The 26,490-nt window shown below is 43.9% G+C and overlaps 1 protein-coding gene across 1 annotated transcript in view; it reads left to right on the top strand.

Moving 5' to 3' along the window:
* Positions 1-26,490, top strand: part of PEX3 (peroxisomal biogenesis factor 3) — a 515,228-nt gene that overhangs the window by 183,561 nt on the left and 305,177 nt on the right. Inside the window, exons 5-7 of the mRNA XM_069606799.1 lie at positions 2,998-3,122; positions 12,741-12,807; positions 12,900-12,954. Of these exons, the coding sequence (XP_069462900.1) occupies positions 2,998-3,122; positions 12,741-12,807; positions 12,900-12,954 (247 nt within the window). The remainder of the gene's footprint in view (positions 1-2,997; positions 3,123-12,740; positions 12,808-12,899; positions 12,955-26,490) is intronic.

Below are 26,490 nucleotides of genomic sequence, written 5' to 3'. Positions count from 1 at the left end.
CATATATCACTCAGGAGTTCTTGATGTCTTTTTAAACAAATATTTTGTTCACTTTCACCGATTCACTCAGTTTCCCTTCCTCTGTGCTCAGACCTTCCTCTGTAGGCAGTTCTGGCTTCACTCGATCGGGTGCAAGCCTTCAAACCGCTAGCATCACACTTCAAAGTACTTGCCAGTTCAATGCAGAGACTTCCGATAGGTGATGGTGTCTCGCTGGCCACTTTTTTATATGCTAGCAAGTGTATTTACTTTCAACCATCAGGCTTCTCTTTCTCACGGCTGCAGTCCTATGCGCAACCCACAATACTGGATACAATTCAAAGGTTTATGTCGATAAGGTCTTCTGGTATCTGCGGTTCTTGATTGGCATCACAGGGCTAATAATTCCTTAGGTTAGCTTTATATATCATTTCACCTTTTGTCAAAGACTTTCAACTGTACGAGGTGAGCTTGTACCCTTGACAATACACTCATATGACCACTTTACTGTTCACCTCCTCTCTCGGTTACACTCTCAAGTGCTTCATATTTCTTTTGCGGCTTCTCTCACATGCGCAATCTGGGCATTCTTCATTCTTGCTATAATGTGCTTTTGCTCGCAGTTACTCGACAAATCAACGAGCAAAATCAAATGGGAATGTCCTTTTCATTTATCAACAAAAGCTGGACCAGCTGGTCCCCCATTTAACTCACCAGCAGTGTCTGATAGTTTATTAAGACCTTCTGTCTAGTCAAGGCTTTTGCCCCAACTTGGCTCTCCTCCTTTCAAGTCCTCATACCGCACGTGAAGGAGAAACCACTGTGATCTTCTGCAGTATCAGGGAGTTGCTCCTTTGGGATCTGCAGTAACCTTGACTGTGCAGCTGGTAGGACCACAGCCTTTCATTCGCCTCCTGGTCCCGTCTGCTCTGCTTCCCTGGTCGCGTCGCCTTTCAGGGATTTCCTGCCCTTCCGTTCTGCTGGTCCTGTTCGCTTCGGTTGGCCTTCTCGGCTTGCTCCATGGGTGCTCTTATGCTCCGCCTTTTATCCCAGTGGGGAAAGGTAACATGATTTAGGTGTGAGTTGTCAGGATCAAGTGCCTGACCCTGATACTGGGACATGTCAACCAGACTGGCTGTGTGTGAGTGTATCTTCCCTTCCACGGTTTAGTCTGTGTAGCAGAGTGTGTATGTAGGAAACGGGGTCGGGGGTGTGGGTAGGTAAAATTCTTAGATAGAAAATGGAATTGGGGTGTTTTACAGGAAAATGGGAACAGGGATATTTCGTCTCTCCTCTGGGTGCCCGACTCCCAGGGGACCCCCCCCCCCCCGACCCCCATCCAGGTGATCCTCCCGCACTGGTCCAACCCAGGGTCTGGATCCAATAGTGATGACCGTGCCCCGGCCGCCTGGATGATACCCAAGGGGTATGACGTCCTTTCATCGCCTGTAATTTCATCCACTGACATTTTAACGTGTACATTACAACGAATATGCTAATCCCATTTTTTAGGGGGGTGGGAAAGGCAAATAAGGGTTTGGGGGGCAGGGAATAGCTAAAAATAAGTGTGGGGGGGGTTAAAATATACACGTTAAAATGCCTGGTGATGAAATTGCAGGCGATGAAATGACATAGAACCATTCCAAGGGACTGGTCGGTGGGACACCCTTTTGTTTCTCACACAAGCCATACAGTTCCCTTCCACAACATTGAGGAAGAGTTTTTCGTGACCTCAGATCTAACCCATCTTAGAAGGCACTAGTTCCCACTCTATTGAACGTTTGTGAGGCACTTCATGTAAGCACAGTGTGAGATCAGTTGCAGAAGCGTGAGCCGCAATTGATACGTTGTTCAAACCCTGTCTTGTACAGCATGCCACAGAAGCCATTGCAATGAAAATATTAGTAAAAAGGTTGAAACAAAATGCAATCTTGTAGAAGTGAGAAGGTGACCATAGATAGTAATAAGAGAAGACAGCGTAGGTGGGTTTTCCTGACTTGCCTATAGTCAGAAATAATGGGAACAGGTGTGGCATTAGGTGACGTTATTTAGTAGCCGAGGGCGGACATCCCCAGGACGAAGCTTGCGAGGTCAGATCTACAATGGAACTTCGAAGCCCCCATCTAAGTCTTAGAGACAAGAAGCTTCTCAAAAATATATTTGTACAAACTTATCTATTGTACTGGTAATTCTCAATCAGTTTTTGAAGCGAGAGTGCAGGATGGAATAGCTCCTTCCATATTGCTCCCTTTTTTGACCCCCTCCGATTCCCCAACATTGAAAGCAGTTCTAAATACATTTGTTCCATATTTTATATAAAAGGGATTACAGGAGTCAGTCTGTCTGCGATTGAAATGGTACCATCAACACTTTGGTCACAGTCTATCCACTCTACAACGAGATCCCTTGCCTGTGTGTAAGAGGGGGTTCTGCCCCAAAAATAAGTTATTTGTTATTTTCTGTGTTTACTTACATGCCATGGGAATGAGGTGATTTATCCACTTTTTTTTAAATGTTATCTTTGTGGAAGTTTGTGACATAGTTTGGCAAGGAGCTTGGTTGCTTTGATTCTCTGGGTGTGGCATACAGTGATGTCTTGAATATTCTAACGAACTTTCCGTTAGTTTTTAATGTTGCACCATATCACAATGAATAAAAATAATGGAGTGCTTGTTGAAAAGAATGATTTCTCAGGGTTTTCTCGGATGATGGCACAGATTTTTGATTTTGCTAGCGAAATCAGCAAGGAGATGAGCATTTCCCAGAAATGCAACCATGGGTTTTGCTGTGAATTTAGCCACCTCCTTTTTCATTCCTCATAATGCCTTCTCTCCTCCAGCGCCTTCCAGTGCTTTGAAGTGGAATGATTTCTGCTAGTGGCGATTTGCAAAACACCTGTAACACATAGATTGCAGCTGCTAAACTAGATTGGAACGCCACAAAACCAGCATGCTAGAGAAGTTTGTTTAATCCATTTTATATTCATACATTGCCAACATGTGATTTGTCTTTGAACAGGCTTTACGAGGAGCGTTGTTGCTGTGTACAGTACCTGCATGCTTGTAGTCCTTTTACGAGTCCAATTAAATATTATTGGCGGATACATCTACCTCGACAATGCAGCGGTTGGCAAAAATGGCACAGTAAGCTGATGTTTTATTTTGCATGCAATGCAAGTAATATTCTTTTTATTTCTTCCAGCATTCCTCCTGCCCGAATCTTCCTGCCCCTTTCCTTGATACAATATTGCACGTCTGCTATTTTCTGATAGCATGAAACATGTCATGTACGCATGGGTACTGTTGTTCTCGTTTACCTTGTAACATGTGTATGTTGAAATCCAGTAAGAGTATCTATATTTACTATTTTAGTATGTTTTTGGATTTCCGGCTACTAATCGTGCTCCATGTTACCATTTGCTCAAACCTTGTGTGAAAATAAATAGCATGATTTGGTTTGTTCGTAGTCACATATACATTGAAATAACCTTTTATTATTATCAAAAAAGGTACATAATGGAATGCTACATTCATATTTATAAACTTTGACCATTTACTCCCATGGGTGGCCTCTTACATAAATGGTCTCACAAACTAATTGAACAATATACATTTGCCTTTTTGGCTTACTTTTCATTCTTTGTAAAAATATCATTGATAAATTCACTGTAACCGGTATCCATGGCGAGTATGTTTTGATCATGTATACTTTATTAGTACACTTTTCCTCTATATGCTTTTGGTCGATTTTCTTTTGTTGGTATATGTTTGTGCATGGGTACGGTTGTAGGGGGTGGGGACTGAGGGTATGTCATTTGGAGGGGGGATTTAGGGGAGACCCACCCTATTAAAAGAAAAACTCAACCAAAAGCTCATCGAGGAACAGTGCACGAGTAAAGTGCACAAAAGTAAAACATAGTCGACCGTAGCATGCAGACCCAAATGCACATGCTTTGTTTTTATAAAGTCATAGAATTGTTTGTGCCTATAAGAAAAAAGAAAACTGTTGGAGATAAATGGAGCAGAGACACCACTTTTAAGGCATCAATACAGCACCATTATCCCTATCATGCAGAGTAGTTAAAAGTTGAAATTCCATTCATGTTTATGTTCTTTGGAGTTTGGATCAGTGAGAAATCACTCTTGCTTTTGAAGGCTTTCACTGGCTACGACTGTCGTTTTAAAAATACAATTTTAGGTTCAGTCCACATATTCTGCGTTTGCTACAATGAAGCACCTTTTTGTGGAGGGGTGTTCCTCCCTGCCGCTTAGTTTCCGGTGCTCAATCTGGTGATTCTGGCCCTTCCTTCAGAACCATGCGGGCACACTTTGACAAGATGGGACCTCTGAGAAGACCGAATTGACAGGAGAGGAGAAAAGATGCAACATAAATAGAAAGAGCAGGGAGAGGAAAAAGTTGGGAGTAAGGAACGGAAAGAGAAGACCAAGGAAAGTCGGAGGTAGGCCGAGCGAGACTGAGGGAGCTGGAGGAGAGCAGAAGGTAGAGCAGGGAACTGTGAGATTACTGAGAGGAGTGAAAGAGAGTGACAGCAAGAAAGAGAACATCTGATACCGGCACAACCTTAAACCATACTGATACGATTCTGTGGAAACCATAGAGTAGGGAACCCTTACGAAGCTCCAGAGGGAGTAAGATTGAGAGGTCCTCTGCCTTTAGGTCATCATGTAAAGCTTAGGTTGCACTAGGGGTTACCGATCTCTAGTTTTGATCACACGCTGTTAGGGTTGAGGTCGACGGACCAGGTAGGGAAACACAATAATTTGGCCAACCTGACATGTCGATCATACATGCTTCTCACCATTTGCCAATAAAAAAAACCTTCAACCATTGTTTGGATTCTGAAGTTCATTGAAGCCGTCAATGAGGAACTGATGAAAGCTCACAACATTTTTTTAAATGGACTTTACACCTGCAGCCTGGCAAAATTAAATTTAATTAATATTGTATTACGTTGTATGGTTTCTGGTCATAAAAAATGCTGTCCCTCTTTAGCACACAATGCAGCATCAGGCATATTTATCTAGCCCAATGTTTTATGGATACAATGGCACTTTGCCGATGTTTCCGCGAATACAGTATAAAGCCCAAAGTGGGTACTTTTACCTCCAGGGTTTCCTTTCCTTTCCATTCGATCATATTCGGGAACTGTCATTTGTCTGGTTTTTCATGTCAATTCTGATTCTCTATTGGCTACTGCCTTACTTGCCTTTTTGAGCACAGTGTCTCATTCCTGAAGGCAGCTTAACCTTGGTAGCTCTCTTAATACATCTCAAAGACCTCTTTTAGACATTTTGAGTGTATTTTGCTCTTCAGGCATCTATCTCCTGGGATCCATCCAAGTCTCTTGCCAGTCATTCCGGGATCTGTGTCCTCTCCTGGTCTTCATGCCACTGCAGCTGGGATCCTGACCCCTACAGCAAGACGTGTTCTTTGGTTTAGCTCAAACAAGGTCAGGGCGCCTCCTGTTCACAGCACTTTGGGCTACAGTTACTCCGTGTTTCAACACCTGCCTCCTCCAAGTCTCCTCTCTCAGCTCTCTAGCGCTTCTCAACCTTTGCAGTCCCTTTCACCCTTGTAATCCTATGGCCTTCGCCCCACACGTAGAGAGGCCACTGGTCTCATTGTCTTACTGGCCTTTTGCTCCTGATCCTTACCAAACATTCTTGGTACCTGAATTCTAGTCACACGGTCTAAGGAGGGTGCAGTTATAAAATCTCAGCCCTCTATTTTGAATTGCATTGCAGTTTCTATCTGCAGCTGTTTTTGCAGATATCTCTTCTCTTCTCCTTGTCCACACAGGCTGATTGCCTGAGTTTCTTTCTCCAGCAGGCTCAGCATACAGTAGATAAATCCTTTTTCATGATTATTGGTGATGCTTGAGGCAAACAGTTTGCAAAGCATAGCTATTCACTGCTTTGCCAAATAAAGTGTATTCCTTTGTATTCCTACTGTATCTGTCTGCCGCCTTCGATCTGGTTGATCACCAAATCCTTTGCCAGCACCTCAAAACTGCCGCCCACTTTTCCGATGCAGCTACCTCTTGGGTCAGCTCATTCCTTGCTAACAGATCCATGAGGGTCTTCTCACCTCTTGCCGCTGCTGACCCAGCTCGCATCACCTCCGGAGTCCCACAAGGCTCGTGCGTATCACCTACTCTCTAACGTATTTACCAAACCGCTCTTTGATATTCTTGACCATCTGGGTGTTATCTACATAAATTATGCGTACGACACCCAGATACTCATCCCTATCACTGGTGATTATGTAACCGACGTCAAAGCTCTCAAAGCAGTTTACATCATCCAGGCGTGGATGGCCCACCACGGTCTTTGCCTAAACGTTGAGAAAACGGAGTTACTCATCCTAGGCTCTCAGTCCAAACTCTCTAAACTTGACCGTAAATATGAGGTTTTCAACATTGATGGTAACATCATCAAGGTCACCAATGTCACTAAAACCCTCGGAATTTACCTAGACTCCACCCTCTCTCTCAACAGACAAACCAACTCAATAGTCTCATCATCTGCGTATACGTGTAAACTAATCACTGCTTGCCGTCCCTTCTTAACAATGGACAACTGCCTGATCCTCGCCAGAACCCTCATTTTATCTAAAATTGACTACTGCAACGCCCTTTACCTCGGAACGAGCCAAAGAAACATTGATAAACTTCAGGTAACCCAGAATAACGCCATCAGGGATGCTCTTAACATACCCAGGCGCGCCCACATCTCATCCACCAGACGCAACATACATTGGCTGCCCATTTCACGGCGTATCGCCCTTAAAATGCTTGTTCTAAGCCACAAAGCACAGAACAATGCGGTACCGGCCTACCTCTCAGCACGCTTCACTCAACGCACAGCTTCCAGACCTTTAAGATCTGCACAAGCACACACACTCATCATTCCCAGTTTCAAGCTTCAGACTGTCAGAGGTTCGAGCTTACCAGTCCTGGCAGCGAAGCTCTGGAACTCCCTACCCAATGATCTCAGGAATGTCCCTTCCGTCCAATCCTTCAAAAACAGAACAAAACAATGGCTCTATGAGCAAGACGATGCTCCGGCCACCCCTCTGTAATATATGCTGCCTGCTGCGATTACCTTTGTATATATTGGATCTGACTGACACCCCCTTGTAAATGTATGTATATATTTATGTTTTATGTATGTATAATTTGTAATCTGTAACTGCCTTCTGTAACACTTTACAGTAACCACCTTTCCAAACATGCGCCCTGATGCCCTTGGGCAGGCTGTACAATATAAATAAACAAAATACAAAATACAAATAAAGTAAACGCCCTAAATGTGCACGTACAACAGCACATTGTAGACCTTTTGTCTCTCAGCGGGTTAAACCCCACTGTAAATGCTTTCAAACACAGTGAAAGAAGCTGAGCCCATATGCTAGAATGTTGAAGTGTAGCAAGGAACAGAGGCATGCAAAAAACAGCAACCTAGACCAACAGCCTGAACATAGTCCTTTAATGGGAAAAAATACATGCTGGTGAAAAGGACATTTGGTCTAAGAAAATGTCTTCACATAGCCTTGGAAGGCCCGTTTTTCAACCCTTGTGGAGCAACTTGAGTTCAGTCCTTCTTCCATTTCTCCACTCCTCCATTGTTCTCCCATGCCACCTCATGTACCTGATCACGTGATAAGAGCCTTCTCAAAGTGTCAAGACCCGGCAGTAACCTTGGGACTACTTTCCACCCTACCAGCGTTCGGTTTATTTCCACTATTACACATTCTTACACAATTGCTTAATGTTCAAGAGTCTCTGTCCTGTGCTACATCCCAGTACCAAGGCCCTGCTGCGGAGACAGTGGTTAATTGTGCCAACAGCCATATAATAACATCTCTTCAAAATAGTGTACCATCCACTTCATGGGCTGAGGGTTCATGCAGTGTACCAACAACCCCAATTGTAGTGGTCACATTGTGTTATTTGTATCCATTCACATCTGCATCAACAGAATGTCCATAATGAACACCTTAAAGAAGGAACACACGGTGGAATATAAACTCAAAACCGTTGATTGGAATTACTTTCTACAATCCTTCATTTTGCGCTTTATGTGGACCCACTTACTTTGTTAAAACAGGAAATCACATTCATGACTCATAACAAGAGATGAAGTTTCATTGGAACTAGGATAAAGCAAACTGACCTTGCATCACCTTAGTACAATGGCTTTGCATTTATTTTCATAAGGGCATCAATATGAAATTGAAGCGCCTCATTCTCACTTCTTCATGTGGAAAGAGAACATGCAATTTATTGGGCTTTTCAGGTGTTCTGACTAAATTAAACATTTGCTAACATTTTATTCGGATAGTACATGCACAGGCCCATTAATATACCTGCTGAGACAGTGAGAAATGTTGTGAGAGATATTCCTCAGCAGACAAAAGGTTTTGCTTTGACATTTTTGTTACCACATAAGACACATCGGAAGGAGTGCAAAGGGTTGTTTATTGGTATTCTGCTTGAAAAGCTCTTTTCTCATCATTAAAAGTGGTTTCTAAGCGATGTGTTTGTTTACTTATGTCAAAGATTTGTTAGAAATGGGGCATAATCTCTAAATGATTCAGGAAACTAGTGGGTAGGAGAGCTAACCAATTAAAGGGTACATTATAGACCAGGCTTTCCAACCTTTCCCTTCCAGTCGGGCAAAACTTTGCGATTCTGAGCACATTTCTGCAAGATAGAATGCATTTCCTGGGAGGGAACACTGCTTACCCACACACAACCACTGTTGGCGTTAAAGGGTTTTGTACCTTCTAATGAGAACCCTGCCCCCCAAACATATCTCATCTCCTATGGAAGTCTGGCATTATCTCTGGGGCACTGAGCATGAATCTGGTAAGCTATACTGCATTTTGAGCTCTTACACATCATAATGCGGTCCCAGACGCACCCTATTCCCAGACCAGGCAATATCCAACCTGGTAGAAGCCCACACTGCTTTGATGGACCTAGAAGCTTGAAAGGAGCACTGCAATCACTGCTGCTCCAGCTGCTGAATTTCCAGAACGGTTGCCAAGTTTAGGATATATCCCAGACTCTTTTGTAAGTTCTCTGGGCCAAACTTGGTTTTACACATCGTTCCAAATTCTTAGCAGCTGCTTGTTGAGAAAGTCTTGTACTTCCACATATGCCATGTCTAATTCCATTGCCTCACCAGCAATTATCCGATGTTCCAGATGAAGTTCTTGAAGTTGCCTTTGGTGACTGTGCTGAAACCAGATGTGATATGCACCTTCCCCAATGTTCACATTAACGTTTGACATCTGTGCCCATGATAAGACCAGCAGCCTTTTCTAAGTGACAGTCATCTAGTGAATGGTCTTTATAAACATTCCAAGCTGCAAGTACAGAATTTGCCCCATTACATACCTGATCCTCTGTATCCTGCTTGCTTCTTGATATGCCAGATTTATGGCTGTACATCTGGAACAATTCTAGTACCAGTCAGTCACCTCGAATTACTTCATGGTTGCTTGAAGCTTACCTTTTTAGTTTTTGGCTCATCAGTATCGTTTGAGCGACACTTAATGTGGCCAAAAGCTTTTTCTATGGGTAGTGGTTGATTCCCATCTTTTGGTATGTCTCTGGTATTGTGATTCGTTGAAAGGTGAATATTCTACATGTGCCTTGTATTGCATTAATATTTATTAAGTGCAAAAGAACTAAGGCCCAGAGGCATCTGGGCGCTAGAGGAGGACCAGTAAGCAGCAGCCGCTTTAGAATCGAAAAGTTTTAAGGTTTTTTTTGTGCGAAAATAGATATGGTCTCTGATCCCTGGGCAAGAGAGTTCCACAGCACTGGAGTGAGAACCAAGATGGAGCATCTTGCGGACCTTGACCTGTGGAAAAGTGGATCTGCTAATAGGATTTAAGAGGTAGACCAGAGTCTGCGCTCTGGAACGTAGCAGGTACGTTATGAGCACAGAAAAAACGGACCTACTGAGCGGATAGAACGGTCTACAATGTAAAGGATTTTAAACTTGATCGTACTTTTTACCGGCAACCAGTCCAGCATAGCCAGCTGCCTAGCAGAGAGAGAGAGAGAGAGCGCCTATGGACACCTAGGGCTAACCGTGCTGCCGAGTTTGGAAGGATCTGGAGTTTCTGGACCACTGATTCAGGCTGCCCAATGTACATGCCGTTTTAGTAGTCCAGAGAACCCATGATAGAGGCAGTGACTATCATTGAATGATATTGAGATTGAAGGAAAGGGAGAACTTTCCTCAGCTGTTTCAACTTGAGAAAGCCGGTATTACAAACAGAATCAATATGAGCCTGCCGCGCACAGGTAGGGAACAGCTTGATCCCCAGGCTTTTCACACAGGCACTCAGGTCGGACAGGGACCCAGAGAATCTGGCCAGAAATCTTAGGTCCAAAACCAGAGGAGGCTGTTGGAGCCAACCACTAGGACCTCAGTCTTCTCACTGTTTAATGTCGGCCAGTTGGCCGCCATCCAGCACTCGATCTCGGTTAAACACTCCTGAACTCTGGAAGAAAGATCCGAGACAGGGGACCCAAGGCGGAAAACCAGAGTATCGTCAGTATATGTGTAGAAACTGATGCTTTGGGAGGAGACCATTTCAACGAGGGGACATAGGTATAAATTAAAAACAAGGGATGATAGGGAAGACCCCTGGGGACCCCACAAGAGGCAGCAGAGGGGGTGGAGGAGAACCGAGATAGTGAGATGGTCGATTGCTACTCGGGGAGAAAAGCGGTAAACCAGGCCAGAGGAACCCTCGACATCCCAGTCTGCTTAAGTAATCGAAGAAGAATTACGTGATCAATGGTATCAAATGCCGCAGAAAGGTAAGGGAGAATCAAAACTCGGACCTCTCTGCAGTCCTGCAACTGTGCCAGGACGTACAGGAATGAAATCATCACTGATTCAGTACCCATTAGTGGCCTAAAGCCTGCTTGATAAGGTTGAAAGTGGCCTTCCGTTTCTAGAAATCGGGATAGTTGTTGAGTAACAATGGATTCCATAAGTTTCATGAGAACGGGAAGAAGTGAAATAGGACGGTAGCTGTCGGATATTGTTGGGTTGAGTTTTTAAAAAAAAAAAACTTTAGGAGAGGAGAAACAATGGCATGTTTAAGAGGAGCTGGAATGATGCTGTTGGTGAATGAAAAACCAAGAGTGGCAGTGAAAAATGCTGTGCAATCCGAGGGGAGAGCTTGACTCTGATAAAGTGGAATGGGGTCAGAAGTTGATGCCAATTTAAGGTTGCAAACGGCTTCAGCAACAATCTCATCGGTGACGGGATCAAATTGGAAGTTTGAAGGTGATCCTGTGGGTATATTTCCAAAGAGGACATCACAGATGGAGCATTTGGCCTGATCAATGTAATTGAATTTTGTCCAGGAAAAAGAGGCTAATCTGGTCGCAATTTTCCTGAGAGGGGTCAAAGGCGGAGGCGGTGTGGAGAGTTCTTTGGCTACTTTAAAAAGTTCTGGTAAGGTGTAGGTGGCTGAAATGACGTGATTAGCATAGTAATGTGATTTAGCAACTTCATGGCTTTCTGGTAGGCAGGAAGAGCTTGCTTATAAGCCTTCGATTCAGGTGTGGGGGCAAGGTGCCGTTTGCGTTCGGCGTGTCCCAACACTTGCTTTAGAAGCCTCAAATCAGGGGAGAACATGGGGCAGATGGTTTAGTTCGACAGGGGCCCAGCATCCTGGGGGCCAGAGGGTCGGCTGTAGCAGCTATTGCTTTGATCAGAGCTGTGCAGGGGTCAGGAGTGCTTTCGCTGGTATCATTAAGCTTCAGTATCTTTGAGGCATTCTGTCAACTGCTCTGGGGTGATCTTGGTCGGGGGAGGGGGAAGGGGGGGTTAGATCGAGCGTTTTAAAAATTGAAACGGGGTGGAGTGTGGGGGCATAAAAAAAGGGGAGGAGAAAGTGATCAGACCATCTGACCGGAATGGGTTTGAAAGAGGCCGTTAGTTGCTATGCAGAAGAGAAGAGTTCCAATGTATTTCGTCCATTGTGTGTGGGCAGATAATGCCTTGCATATAAGTTAAAGTCGGTTAGGCCAGAGATTAATGTTGGGGTCTGGGCGTCCTTCACATCGTTTTCATGCATGTTGAAATCCCCCACTGTTTATTTTCCCTTACTTTTTTGTTTGGAATATGTGTATGTATTGTGCTTACATTCTCTTGTAATGGTGTGACCGTTAATTATAGTCCTTTTGCCATTGCTTGAAGATTGTTTGATAATGTGTGGCTGTTCTTGATCGAAGACCAACAACACCTGTTGGTTTTAAAAAAAAATAATGTTTAATGTTTCCATTTTTCAGTCCTTATATGATTGGGAATTCATTTTCTTTGTGTTTTTGGAATGTGAAGTAGGTAGACTGAAATAAAAATAAAAAAATGACAGTTTCTTGCTGCAGGTTTGACCACACTCTTCAATTTCAGAGGCACCTTCATTTTGCCAACATCCCCACTTCACCCCAGGCATACATTATTTGTGTAATCGCCCAGCTATAGTGTCTGAACTGTCTGAGCGAGGCGAAGGAATGTGGGGAAATGTCAGGACTGCATAGTAACGATGTGTAAACAAGGACTTGGATGCCGAAACAGAAGACTTGTCTTTGTTTTCAAAATGAGCAGTCTGTGGTATTCAAAGTTGATACCATGGAACAGAACATCATTAAAGTTGAGAGTTAATGTAGCGAGTAACTTTTTTTCTTTTCACTTTCTTTGCAGACACAGCTGGCTCCACCTGAAGTCCAGCAGCAGTATCTGTCAAGCATCCAACATCTTCTTGGAGATGGTATGATATCAGTTTCACGCACAGACTTTATTTTGCTTGGTGTGCTCCGAAAAACTTGTCAGTTTACTGTTTTTATTTCTGCCTTTTCATAGGCCTAACAGAGTTGATTACAGTAGTAAAACAAGCTGTGCAAAAAGTGTTGGGCAGGTGAGCAATTGCACTCAGTTTATTTCGCCTGGAAAATTTGTCAATTCATAGTGTATTTTCATGTGAATTTATGCTTTATGCTGTTTAAGTACACTGTATATGAGTCTGCCAGATCGAGATTTTAGCGTTTCTCTTAGTTGAGAAGGACACACGTTTTAAAAATACTCTCTACTGCATCACTGTAATTTCCTGGGTATTTTCTGATGGTCCAAATTTAGTTCCTGGACATTTATATGATCGGGGTATTTAGTTATTTTTCTTAAATGTTTGTGACATGTGGGAAAGGATAAAAAGTGTCAAGTTTCGGAACAGTAAAACCATGAAGAAGGCTTCTTCTGCACTGCACTTAATCTAAACCGTATTCTTGCTCCTTCCTCTCTTGGCTTTCTGCTGCAGATTCTGTGAACTATTTTTCTTCTAAAGCTTCTCTTCTTCGGTCTTCAGTTACGCGACCCACCTCCCCTTCCTTCCTGTTCCGTTATATCTTGTGAAGAGCTTCGGCATTAGGCGCTATATTAATAAAAATACAAATAAATTGCAAATGAGGTCCTACAGCTGGCAACACATGAACACATGAGCATAGAAGGTGAATATCTGTGTAGGCTGCTTGCAAACATTTTCTGCACTGACTCCAGCAGCCAGTTACATAGCAGAGATGGTGATAGAGAATGATCTTGTTGTGCTAGGGTATCTAAAGAAACTGGCCTAAAAGTGAGCTTGGCTGCTGTGAAATGGGATAGTTTTGAGGAAAGGAGAAGCAGAATCAGACATTGGGAGTGCACATATAGTTAATACCCTGACTGGTAAAGCTTTCTGATTGTAATCACACAGTGGAACCCAGTATGTATGATCCAAAGGTGAATCCCCAAATGCATAACACCAAGGTGGATGTGACACTAATATCTCAATATCATACTTTGTGTTGTATACTTTTTCAGTGTTCTCTGAGAATGACGTAACTCAGAACAGACCTGAATGAGTGAGCCAATGTCCTTGAAACAGAACACTTGTGAGATTTTCTTGGGTTTCAGCTCACTGCCAGTTTGGAACCTTATTTCAAGACCATATCATCTGTTTTGAGAGTTTGTGGTTCATGTGAAAAATCTAGGCAAGAGCCCTCCAGTCAAATCCGGAGAGAAACCATATAAGGATTTGTTTGAAAGGTGTAGCCAAACCTTGCGCCTAAACCCACCTCTGCCACAAACAACTCAACCTCATATACTTTGGTGTTTTGGACTGTGGCGCAACAATAAGGCATGGAGTTTACCTAGGGCAAATAGGCAGGAGGGCATCCTTACAAGGAATACTCAGAGAAGCTTAGTTAGCAAGACTAGTTGGAAAGGATTTGACAGGCTGAGAAGCAATATGGTAGCTTCTACAAAGAATGGATATGAAGCTGTACATAAGCCCACATAATGGAATGCCCCTGGTCTCTCTGTGATTCTACAGACACATGGCTAGAGGCAGAGGAAATGTAATGATTAATCTTGATCTGCTATTTCTACCATTCTTCAAACTCCAGTGAACGTATTTGTGGGTGATGCATGGTGTGGAAAACCTTTAAGTGTGCCAGAGCCCAAGTTGTAAACGTGCCACTGGCTTGGGAGGATAGCTACGGGGCAACACACTCATCTTGGAAGCAAGACGATGCGGAGCAACACAGGTGCGATCTCTGGATTCGTGCTTAGAAACCTTGGGATATTAGCACGTTATAAATAACCAATTATAATTATATAATTATAAAAATTATAATAATTGCCATGGTCATTCTGACTCTCTTATTGCCTTCCTACTGTCTCACTGCTCTAATCCTACCCAAAGCTTTCCCCACCTTACCAGAAATAAAAAACATTAACTCAAGCGTGTCTTCATGCCAGCATGTTCAGGGGAGATTCAAGAGATGGATGTTGACCTTACCTTCGATTGAGTGGACAGCTTCACAGCTCCACTAATGAGGAACTTCATAAAAAGGGTAGTGCACTGACAGGCACATCTTTCGGTGTTACCCAAAACCCCATCAGCCAAATATCCCACAGGTGGTCCCCGACAAGACTATTTTCGGTCCTGCTTCTTTACAGGTGTGGGGGGATTCCAAGACCATAAGGCCAGGCAATCTGTTAGGTCAGTTTTTGTACAACTCTCTGTTGCAGTAGCTACACCCACTGCCCTTAATCTTGGAAGGAAAGGAAAGCTAAACCTCTCTTAAAGTCTCTCTTAACGCACGTAACATTAAAGTGCTCATCATTAGTCAAAATAACAGTGTCCTCGGTCCAAACCTAACTTCTAAACTGTCCCTACCACTTAAGAAAACACAAAGGAAAGTTGGACAGAATATCCTGCCCTTTGGAGTTGTCTACTCTGACTTCTCTCAGAGCTCCCTAGGAGTCCCTGCTGGCTTCAGATTCAAGGTTTATCTATGGTCTTGTCAAAGTGCAAACAAAGAGTCTTTCCATTTTGCAAATAAAAATCTCAAGTTCCTGAAGAGATACAATGTCCTGAAGAGATACAATATCCAAGGTGTCTTAGGTGGAGGGATTCCTCTATACCACTTGGGTGGATTTTCTCTTTTTAGGTTAGCATTGTGTTCCTCTCTTTGTATCTCTTATCTTTGTATTGCGTGTGTCTTAGAGTCCATCTGGTTCACTTTGGTTTCCTAACCCCAAAGTTCTATGAGCCATTTGGCAATTTTCCGTGCTCTAGTTTCTGGGGTTCCACTGCCCCTCACTGTTATTTCCTTCTTCATCTTTGGACTATTATGCCCCTGTTGTTTAAGGAGATTCTTCTTCCTTCTCCTTTTGTTCCCTGATCTGTCTGCCTCCCTCCACTATGAGCAACCCAGGTGCCTTGTACGCCATCGGGTCTACTCTAGCAAGGTGACGTCTGCTCAACACAGACGGCGTCCTCCGTGATTTTGGACTCTTTGCCTTGGGACATGAGCGCTTTGTGTTCCGCTTGTCAGTGTTTCTCTACTGTACATTCTCTTCATTGGGAGCAGAGGATCCGTTCCTCCCTCGCTTTCTGGATTCAGCGGAACTTCTTGGGTCACCGGCTCACCACAGCTATCCCGCAGTCCTGCTTCCAGGAAAGGCTGTCTCAGTTTGGCCTTGGTTACACCAACTCCACCAGACTATCTTCCATGCCTGCAATGTCTCCTTCCTCCTTCTCTCTCATTCCGCTCTACAGCTATTTTTGCTCTGAAGTGTGTCCCACCCCTCAGTGATGTGTTCACGTTTGGTACTGTCCTCTGTGTACCGCTTCTTCTCCCTCTTCATTCAAGGGCAATTGTACCTTTATTCGCACCATGGGAACCAGAGTGGGTTGATTTGTGTTTAAGTTCACTTAGAAACTAGTGCTGTGTTGAGCCAAACAAGTGAAGGCACTTCAACCATTGTTTTGAGTATCACAGCTGAATGAAATATCATCTCCTTGGATTCCCTTATAAGCAGACACTCTGCATATATTTCCATTCGCATATAAGGCATGCCTCATGGGAATGGGAGTCCGTGCCCCTCTGTGGGTAGTACCTCCCAGTGAGGTTCCGCTTTCCCAAACTCCTCGGGACGGTTTTGCTTAGCAGGCTCACCTCCCTAGTCTCAAAGTGGATGGCACCCTCCGAGGGAGGAAGAGAGGAAACCTCCAGATTAGTCACAGATTGCAGACTGGCACAAAGGTACAATTAGTTCACGCACTTGTCTCTAGAAAAATACACCACATCAATATACAGAACAATATATACTTAAGTTGCACACATAGAACAGTCACGTCAAATATGCACCTATCAGTTTTTTAATACTATGTATTATGCCTCAACCTACTATAAAAACAATAAAGCTATAAATGGACCCTCCTCACCCCACTACCTATATGTGCATCCACTGCAGCAGGTAGGCACCCAACATAAATTAACAGTGGTTGGAGAACAAGGAAACTAAACAAGCTAGCAAGCAGGCAAATCCCCCTATGAACCTGCACAATTAAGTCCAGAGTCCTAAAAAATAGAACTTGTCCCTATCATATGTAGGAGGCCCTAGACGTGCATCTAGACAGCTTCTAGCACATATAGGTAGGGGATGAGCGAAAAAGGGAAGTAGGCATTTTAGCCAACACTGACAAACTACATTCATTTTGACCCTCTAGACTAGCATACTAGTAAAAAATAATGCAAATACGTAGATGATAATTAAAGTGATAGAGGGTAAGAAACATTTCTAAATCCTAGCCAAAGGCCTCTAAGTATTAAAGATACATTTTATGAACAGTTACCTTTGCAATAGATTTCAGGGGAAAGTATCTACTGTGGTGAGGTGGAGTAAGGAGTCGGACAAAGGGGTGGAATGTTTGAACAAAGCTTGTGTTCAGATTTGAAGAAAAGAATTTACCTCTCCCTATCTCTAGGGTTGTCCCTACCTAAACTAATAACTCGGGTGCTCGTCGTCCGGATGTTTATTCAAATAAAAAGTGTCTGTCCTCTGTCCAAAACCTACTCTTACCCTACCACTAATTTACAAACAGGGTTCAGCATCCAAGTGAAAATAATACCAGGAGAATGACGCCCTTCTCCTGGTGAACTGGCTCAGTCTTTATCTCTTTTCCAGCAGTCCTTTGCTTTAGCTTCTGATTCAACAAAGTGTGGTCCGGGGAATGACTCCCTTTTCCTAACCCACCCTTCACAGCCTTGAGGGCTGTCTTGGTATACTCTTTAGCAATAGTCTCTTCACTTCCTCCCAGGGCTTCTGAAAGCTTGCTTTACAGTAACAGGAATACTTCCCAGTCTTATGATGTTCTGAAGGTTGCCTCACCAGCGCTTGTTGTCTAATCTCCTCTTTAACCCTATTTGGATTATCACTGTGATTAGGGAGATTCAAATCCTGGGATATCACTATTATGACTAGGGAGATTAATTGGCTCTTAGTTCTCTGGTTATCACTACTGTGACGAGGGAGATTACTCTTGAGCTTTTCTTGACTGTTGATTCTTTGGGGATTACTACTGTACTGAAGGAGATTACTACTGGGCTTCTCTTGAAAATTGGTTCTCTGGGTTTCACTGCTGTGATGAGGGAGATTAATCCCAAGCTTCGCTGGACTCTGGATGTCACTACTGTGACAAATGAGATCCCTCCCTATGTTCTCTGAACTTTGGAGCTGCCCCAAACCCATCCTGGGTCTCCCGCTGTTCCCGTTACCTGTAGTGTGTCGTAACTGTGTTGCCAGTTCTTGCTGCGGTGCTGGGCTGACTCTAGTAGTTTCAGCGACTCCTCCTTTCTTCACTCCACTCCCCACTTTATCCTTGCGGCTCTGTGGAGACTTGCACCATGCAGCCTTCCTTCGCAGTTGCAGGACCATACGGGTTCACCCCCTTGAGGTCACGCCACCGCTGGTTTATCTCTGTCTTTTGGTTGGTCAGGAACTTGGCATCCAATCCTGGGCTGGACTGGCTTCATGCCAGCTGCTCTGTTTTTCCTAGTTCTTTCTCACTCTTTATTTCCTGGGGCTGGATCCTCCCCAGTGTAAAGTCCAAGTCATTCTGTGTTGTTGTTGATGATTGATCTTTATGCCTCCTTGGGGCTAACTCTTCTCAGTTATGGTCAGTTGTTGAGATGATCTCTATGCCTCCTTGGGGCCAATTCTTCTGAATACTACATCCAGGCAATCTGTATAATTATCTGTCTCTTTGGTTCTTCTTTGTCTAGGTCATATTGATCTGTGGTGTAAAGACAGATCAGCCTTATAATAACAAACCGTAGTGTTTTGAAGGATTTCTGACAGTCACTTAGTCCCAAGGGAAAAGGGTTCAGGGAGTTCCAACAAAATTATTAAAACCCTGTGGATTTTCTTGTTGTTGCAGGTCCTTCCTGTGGTATGATTTCTAAGTTCATCAATTGTTTGGAACAAGTTGTAATACAATATTTTATTTTTATTTATTGGACATTTGTATGGTGCCTATACACGGGTGTTTCCAGGCACCACAAGACAAGATGGGTGGGGGGGGGGGGGGGGAATACATGGGATTCAAAAAGTAAAACAACAAAAAACGGTATATTGGCCTTGTGACAATCCTACCGTACAAGTGCATGAAAAGGTGGTAAGTGCAAAGGGAGGGTGGTGCCCCCAGGGGTGGGGTGTCGGTCAAATACTCGGCGGGCCAAGGTGGCAGGTGACCGGGGGTAGGGGAGAAGGGCAGCAATAGTGCAGTGGACAGGGAGGAAAGGTTGGGCTAGTCTGGAAAAAGGCACCCAAGGGCAAGTCCTGAAAAGGGATGCTGGAGGGACTGGTAGGGGGTGGTCTGGCCCCTGTATGACACTGAAGTGACCAGGCTCCAGCCACAGTGACAGATGGAGAGTTAGCACAGGAGGGGGCGAGAGAAGGAAGAGGAGAAAAGGAAAGTCTTGAGAAGTTTCCGGAACTTAAGGACCGGCTCAAGTCTGAGGGGGGAGGGAGGCCGTTCCAGAGGGAGGAGCCAGCCCAGGAAAGGGTTCTACCTCCCACTCTCTGCTCGGAGAATCGTTTGATCTGCAGAGAGTTGGAGCTAGAAAACCGAAGGACTCTGTCCCGGGAGGTATTTAGAGAGGGAACGCTGGATGTAAAGAGGTCCCAGGCCCCAGACAGCCTTGTGGATGAGGCAAAGGGTCTTGAGATTTTAGGGCTGGAGAGATGTGGTCCCTGAGCTTGAGGCCAAGGAGAAGTCTTGCAGTCCTATTCTGGATTAGTTGAAGGGGACAACTACAAAACAATGACAACGTTTTCTTCATATATGATCCTAAATGTATCCAAAAACAAATTTAGAAAAGTTAGAAAAATTGGTTAGAACCACAAAAGTATTTCCTGTTACATTTCATGACAAAATGTCATCCTGATACACTGCACTCTTGCACCATTATTCTTTTTTCAACAACGTCGGAATTAGATAAATCGCACAAACTGTGTGTACTGACTCATTCAATGCTTTTCACTAAAAATGCACTATTCGCTATTCCATTTTGGTACAACTAATTTGTTGTTCTATGCTTCCATACCTCAACATGTTTCGGTTCTATTCTATTTTTATTATTTTCAAACCTTCATCAGGAGTAATAATTGTGCAAGCAATATGTTCATTTAAAATTGAGGATTATACCAATATATACAAAAGACATGCCTATGAACCAATTTCACGAGTAACATATAGGCTCAATATTTTTCTTAAGTGTTATTTTCTCTAGCTGCCACCAGAAGGGACCGGCAAATGACATATGTCTAATTAGTTATCGTCACTCTTATTAAATTATCAGATTATTCTTAATTTAGTGAACAAAAGCAAGGTTTTCTTACCTGCACAAGGCATAAAATAAGCAGTGTCGCAGAGCAATTTGCTATGCAATTCTGTAGGTTTGCTAATTAAATTGACACTTGTGTAGCAAAGTTAGCTATTTAAGTTAACCTGTTCAATGAAAGCACAGCTCACCCTACATTCCTCTATTGCCTTCAGAGCTCTCTCCACCCTCTTTTCCCTGTTCACTGCAAGTTCAAAGGGGCTAATGGAGAGAGTGCAGCAGTAATCATCGCCTTCACTCATGTGCCAAATGGCCTCTGTGAGAGTGCTACGCACATTTTATTTTTCAAATAATTGCAAACCAGAAATAATCGGGATACTACTGTTATTAAGCTAACTGTATCCTGTCTGCCAAAGACCAGTCACTTTTGTTTTATTTTTTTTTTTTTACAAAAGGCTTTCAATTCCTTTTCTAAAAATGCAATAGGTTACATAATTCTTAATTACAGTATTGCTACTGTAAAACACTGCATTGTCTCCATGCTTTACAGTGAAGTGTATCTAAATCTCAATGTCAATTAGATTTCATTTTGTTGGGAAAGATGCACCATATCGACGAGAGGAAACTTTTGAAAATGTACATGACCACGCGGCCAAATGCTTTGATGGCAAACCTAGTCCTGTGGCCTGCTGGTTACATACAGCTTGCAACTGATGCTCAATCCATGATCTGATCCCATACTCCTTAACATTCTACGTTACCATGTTTGTTTATACCCACTACCTTGAAAGTGAGATGGCCACAAACTACAATATTCTGCCTAGTTTGCCCAGTTCTCTGCCTGCTACGCCATCCACTCTACTTAGCCTTTTACATCATGAATACACAAAGCTAACTTGATATTTACTTAAAGTAGCGATCAATAGTTTCAACCAGTCTGTACATATACAGATCTACTGTACACTGTAGTGGGCCTCCAGAGGTCACTTTGCTCTAAGATTATGATTGCATTATATATTTGCACTTGCAGCAGAGAGAGCTGGTCAAACTGTTTTCAGGGCCTTTTTATCATATCAATTTTTTTGTGTCAATTAATTACAGACACTCATCCAGGGCTTGCAAAGCATTTCTGCCCACTTGCATAGTCAAGTAGATTTTTAGAAAGGCCAGTACTATTTGCATGAGATGTTGGAAACTTTTATTTAAACTTTACTTTGCAGTAAATGTCAAATAAAGGTTTCACTGTGCATGGCTGGCCTCTGGGTGGCAGCAGTGTGCCAAATTAAAGTGGGTTTGTGGTGACATGCACCATTTTACAGAAATAATTAGCAAGGCCAGACTTGTCTCACTAACGTCTTACTTCAGCGGTATACAAAACTGCTATATTGTTGCTCATTTTATATCTTGGGGACAGGTATCTGCTAGTGGCATTAAAAACATTAGTACAAAATTGCTAATCAAATCGTCTTGTTTGCTAATCAAGAGAAATTTAATAAGCAAACTCTAATACATTTTTGAAAAGTAATTTATGCCTTGCCTGCACATTCTTCGAAGTTGCTCAAGTCAATCTTACTTTTATTAGTATGAAACCATTAACATCTTCTGTTCTGTGAAATAATACAGACAGAAATCAAGTTAGTGCCGCATCCTCATCTCACCCCCAAAAAACAGTGCTCCCGACTTCCCAGAGTGGACACAAGAGTGATACCTTTAGTTTCAAAAGTTCTGAATTACATATTGCCGCCTTTCGCTTATAATTCATTTGGTTACGGCTAAAAGCCAACATTCTATATTATCAAATTTGCCTACCAAGTATCATGTGCATCTGCAAACCATTTGTTAATGTTCACCTAGCAGACATTGATCGCAAAGCCAACATTCTATATTATCAAATTTGCCTACCAAGTATCATGTGCATCTGCAAACCATTTGTTAATGTTCACCCAGCAGACATTGATCGCAAAGACTCCACGTTGTGTCCCTTATTCCATTCAGAAGCATCTCTAATGTTTCCTTCAGCTTTAACATATACAGTTCTACTCAGTCACTGACCTCCCCACCACGGTTTATTAGTGATTCACTTGCTTGTTGCAGAGCTCAGTTGCTACTTCTTACCTTGAACGCGCTCCTCTATTTCCTTGATTGCTGCGTGACTTCACCAAACAAAGCGTGTGGTTTAACGTGGGCACCATCTTTGATGCTTTTGTACTGGTTTCGATAACCACTGAACCTCTTTTTTAAATTAGCTATTAAGAGTCTCAGGAGCAACATGCTCGCCTTGGAAGCAAGACGACACGGATCAAAACGGGTTCGATCCCCGTTTCCACGCTTAGAAACCTCTGGGTATTAAACGCGTTATAAATAATCTATCATATCATATAAAGATGGTGCCACATTGGAGAATGTTCAAAGATGTCCTGTGTCTGTCAATGCTACAGTTTTAGATCTTAATAAAAGTGTTGTGTATACTTTCAAACCTTCCAGAGCGCCGTACTCTTCATCTTAACACCGCAGCTCACCTTCAAGACTTCAGAGACGCTGAATTCTTCTTCTTAACACCGCAGCACTACGCACTTAGTCAGCGACCGCATCACATGCAAGAAAAAAGCCAAAAGCAAGGTTAGAGATAAAAGACATTGAGTGTAAGGTCGCGCTCCCATCCTATCTCGCGCTTTCCCTTAAACCATCAAAACCATCACTGACCTTTTGTCGGACATTGCGATTTCATCTATCTTCCTCCCGGCCATGTTCCGGACCTCCACAGCTCCTGTTGAGCCGCAATTCCATCTATTGGGAAGAAAGCAGAAGAGAAAACGTTATTCAGGAAATAACAATAAAATCGATAGCAATAATACAAGACAGAAAGCGGAAAGGGGAAAAACAGAAAGGAAAAGACAAGAGACATTGAGAAACACTACCAACCAAGAGAAGAATGGTCGCAGCTGGACTGGACTGTTACTCACCAGGGATCAGTGAAGGAACTAGATCCCATCAACAAGCGCCCCTGCCAGAAGCAGCAGGAAGGAGAGCTCACCATCAATAAATACCCGGTGAGCCTTATGGGCCGGTATATATCCACAGAAATCGCACCTTGGGTAGAAGGGTCTGAGAGGTACCATAGTCACCGAGCAGCGCATTCACCTTTTCTCATATCTGCGCAGGAGCAGAGTCACCAATTGTCGCAGTCCACAGCCTATCTGCAGGGGGAGGGATCCGACGGGGGTGATCACATTCCTGGGAGGGCTGCAGCCGTGCCCAAACGCCTCCGCAGAGACCAGGGCAGCGTAACACATTCCTGACAAAAATTATGCTCCTCTACCCAGAAAGGAGTTTTTGAAATCACTCTCTTCAATTTATGAAGATGAGGAACGCTCTGATGAGGAAGATGCTCCCTTTGGGTTGCAATATGGGACACCCAATGTTCCAGAGTGTCTAATATCCGAGGAGTCCAGAATTAAGGACCTATATGATCATTTACAGTCTGCGAGTAGAGTTGATACTTCACCCGAACTGGAGTTTGGAAGACCTGAGCCTTTTCAAACACGCTGATGCTTCATGCAGACAACTCATGTCCAGAGTTGTTGAGTACATGGGATGTAGCAGACCACCTCTCCCTTATGAACAAGATGACCTAACCGATATTTTGGATAAGGGTCCTCAGACTGACCCAGTTTTGCCCTTCCATATGGCATTACAAAAAAGGGTGGCTCGAAATTGGGAAACTCCTGAGACCAATTCGGCAGTTAATAGGAATCTGACAAAAAAAATACTGCCCCTCCAGTAGTGACCTTGACTACCTGTCGAAGCACCCTGGTGGTGCAGGCAGTTACAGCTACTTCGAAACAGGCAGCGTACCCTACCATCCCTCCTCGATAAGTGTGTAGATGGATGGGCAAGAAAGGTATTTTCAGCAGGGAGCATGGCACTGAAATCTGACAACTCGACTTGCGCCCTGGCAAGATTTTCGTACACTCTGTGTGATTGCATATCTATGGCGGCAGAGCATATTCCCGAGAGGGAAGAAAGGGATGGCTTCTTAGCTATAATTAAGGATGGCAAAGAAGCTAGATGTGAATCCCTCCAGTCAGGAGTGGATACTGCAGATAGTGTCAGCAGATCCATGGATACCAGCACCATAGTGCGCAGATATGCGTGGTTGAGGAAGTCTGGTTTTGCACTGGTTGTGCAGTCTAGGCTTCTCAACATGTCTTTTGACGGGGTTTCATCTTTTTTGGCAGCAAAGCTGATGAGAGCCTTGAGGGGTTTCAGACCTCGTAGGTGGCAGCCCAGTCTTTAGTCGCTGCTGTTAGGCAACCTCAGCCTTTTCGTACTAGTGGTCAACCTTTGAGGGGTAGATCTTTTCGCTACTACTCAGTTGGAAGGGCGAGAGGAAAGGCGCCAGAGAAAATGTCAGTGTTGTGGATGAGGCAGAGGTGCTAAGCCAGCTCAAGCAGCAGCCTCCTTACCATCGGCCTCTGCAGCAGCTGCCACAAAACCACTCTGAGGTCTTGAGTCGCAGTTTACATGTGGGGGGCAGATTGTCTCTGCATTTGGAAGAATGGCGAGACATAATTTCGGATGCTTGGGCTCTGGAAACCGTAGCCTACGGTTACTGCCTTCCCTATAAGAAGACCTCAGCACACTCCACTGGGGAACTGCCCTTTGATGGTTCCGGACCCGCTCCTTGTGCAGGAAGTTTTAACCCTGCTAGAAAAAGGTGCTATAGAACCAGTACCTGTAGCAGAGAAGAATAAGGGATGGTACCTATTTTTTTATCCCCAAAAAGGACGGAGGACTGTGACCCATCTTGGACTTGACCTCCGCGAGGACCTTGTTCAAGTATCTCAAGTTCAAGATGGTCACACTTTCTCTGATCCATCAGGCCCTCCAACTTCAGGATTGGTTGGTGTCATTGGACCACCAGGATGCTTATTTTCATGTGCCAATCCATCTCAAACACAGAAAATACCTGAGGTTTGCAGTTGGCAGTTCTCACTGTCCGTTTCGAATTCTGCCTTTCGGTCTGACCTCCAACCTGAGGGTTTTCACCAAACTGATGGTGGTAGTGGCAGCGAATCTCAGGAGAGGGGGGATTCACGTCTACCCCTACCTGGACGATTGGTTGATCACAGCATGGTCTCCCAAGCAAGCCCTGGATCATCTCAGTCACCTGCCAGTCTCTTCACAAATTGGGCTTCTACCTCAATTACAAGAAGTCGCATATGACACCTTCTCAACAGCTCCATTTCATCGGGGCTGTGTTAGACACATCCTTGGGATAGAGCTCACCACCCAAGGTGAGGGCTTAAGACATTCTTCAGATGGTTACCAAATTTCAGAATGCTCAGAATCTTCCAGCCTTCGATTTTTTTTTTTAAGGTTGCTCGGCCTCATGGCATCCTGCATTTTTCTGGTGCCAGAAGCCCACCTGAGAATGAGATCCCTTCAATGGACTCTTAAGAACACAATGATCTCAGTTCTCAGGAAAGATGTCAGACTGACTTCAGATCCCAGCCACGGTCTCACAGGATATTCTGTGGTGAGCCTGCAAGGAAAATATTCTGAAGGGCAGCCATGGCCGGAGATTACAGAAATGACGGACGCCTCACTCATGGGGTGGGGAGCCCACACCAACAATCACAGTCCGCAGTCTTGACCTCCAGCGGAGTCGAAACTACACATCAATCTTGGAAAGAATGTCCTGATAATGGCAGGCAACACAGTGGCCATGTACTACCACAACAAGATAGGAGGTGTAGGATTACTACCACTGTGCAGAGAGGCAATGCAGCTCTGCTACTGGGCAATTCAAGAAGGAATATCTCTATCAGCAGTTCACCTAGCTAGAGTGGAGGACACGGCGGCGGACGCTCTGGGCAGGCAGAGCCCAGTCTACCACGAGTGGGAACTGGCTCAGGAAGTCCTTCAAGAGATCTTCATTCACCCTTTGGGTAACCCCTCAAGTGGATCTGTTCGTGACCAGTGTCAACTGGAAGTGCAAACTGTATTCCTCCAGGGAATTTCCCCCAAGAGGAGCTCTAGAAGACATGTTTGTGGTGGTTTGGGAGTTTCCGCTCCTATGCGAGTTTCCTCCAGTCCCTGTCATTTCTCATGTAACTAGGAGGTAGAGAAAGTTCAGGAAGTACATGATCCTAATTGTCCCGGATTGGGCAAGGAGGTCGTGGTACCCAGACCTTCTAGACTTGTCCTCCGATGCGTCTACCAAAGAGAGAGGATATTCTCTCACGAGAGGAAGAGTGTAGATCCTTTTCTGTGTAAAACAC

This window comes from Ambystoma mexicanum, chromosome 4p, assembly GCF_040938575.1.
Source record: "Ambystoma mexicanum isolate Mex_15411 chromosome 4p, UKY_AmexF1_1, whole genome shotgun sequence".
In the NCBI taxonomy this organism is placed as follows: domain Eukaryota; kingdom Metazoa; phylum Chordata; class Amphibia; order Caudata; family Ambystomatidae; genus Ambystoma; species Ambystoma mexicanum.
This window is presented reverse-complemented; position numbering and strand designations above follow the sequence as displayed.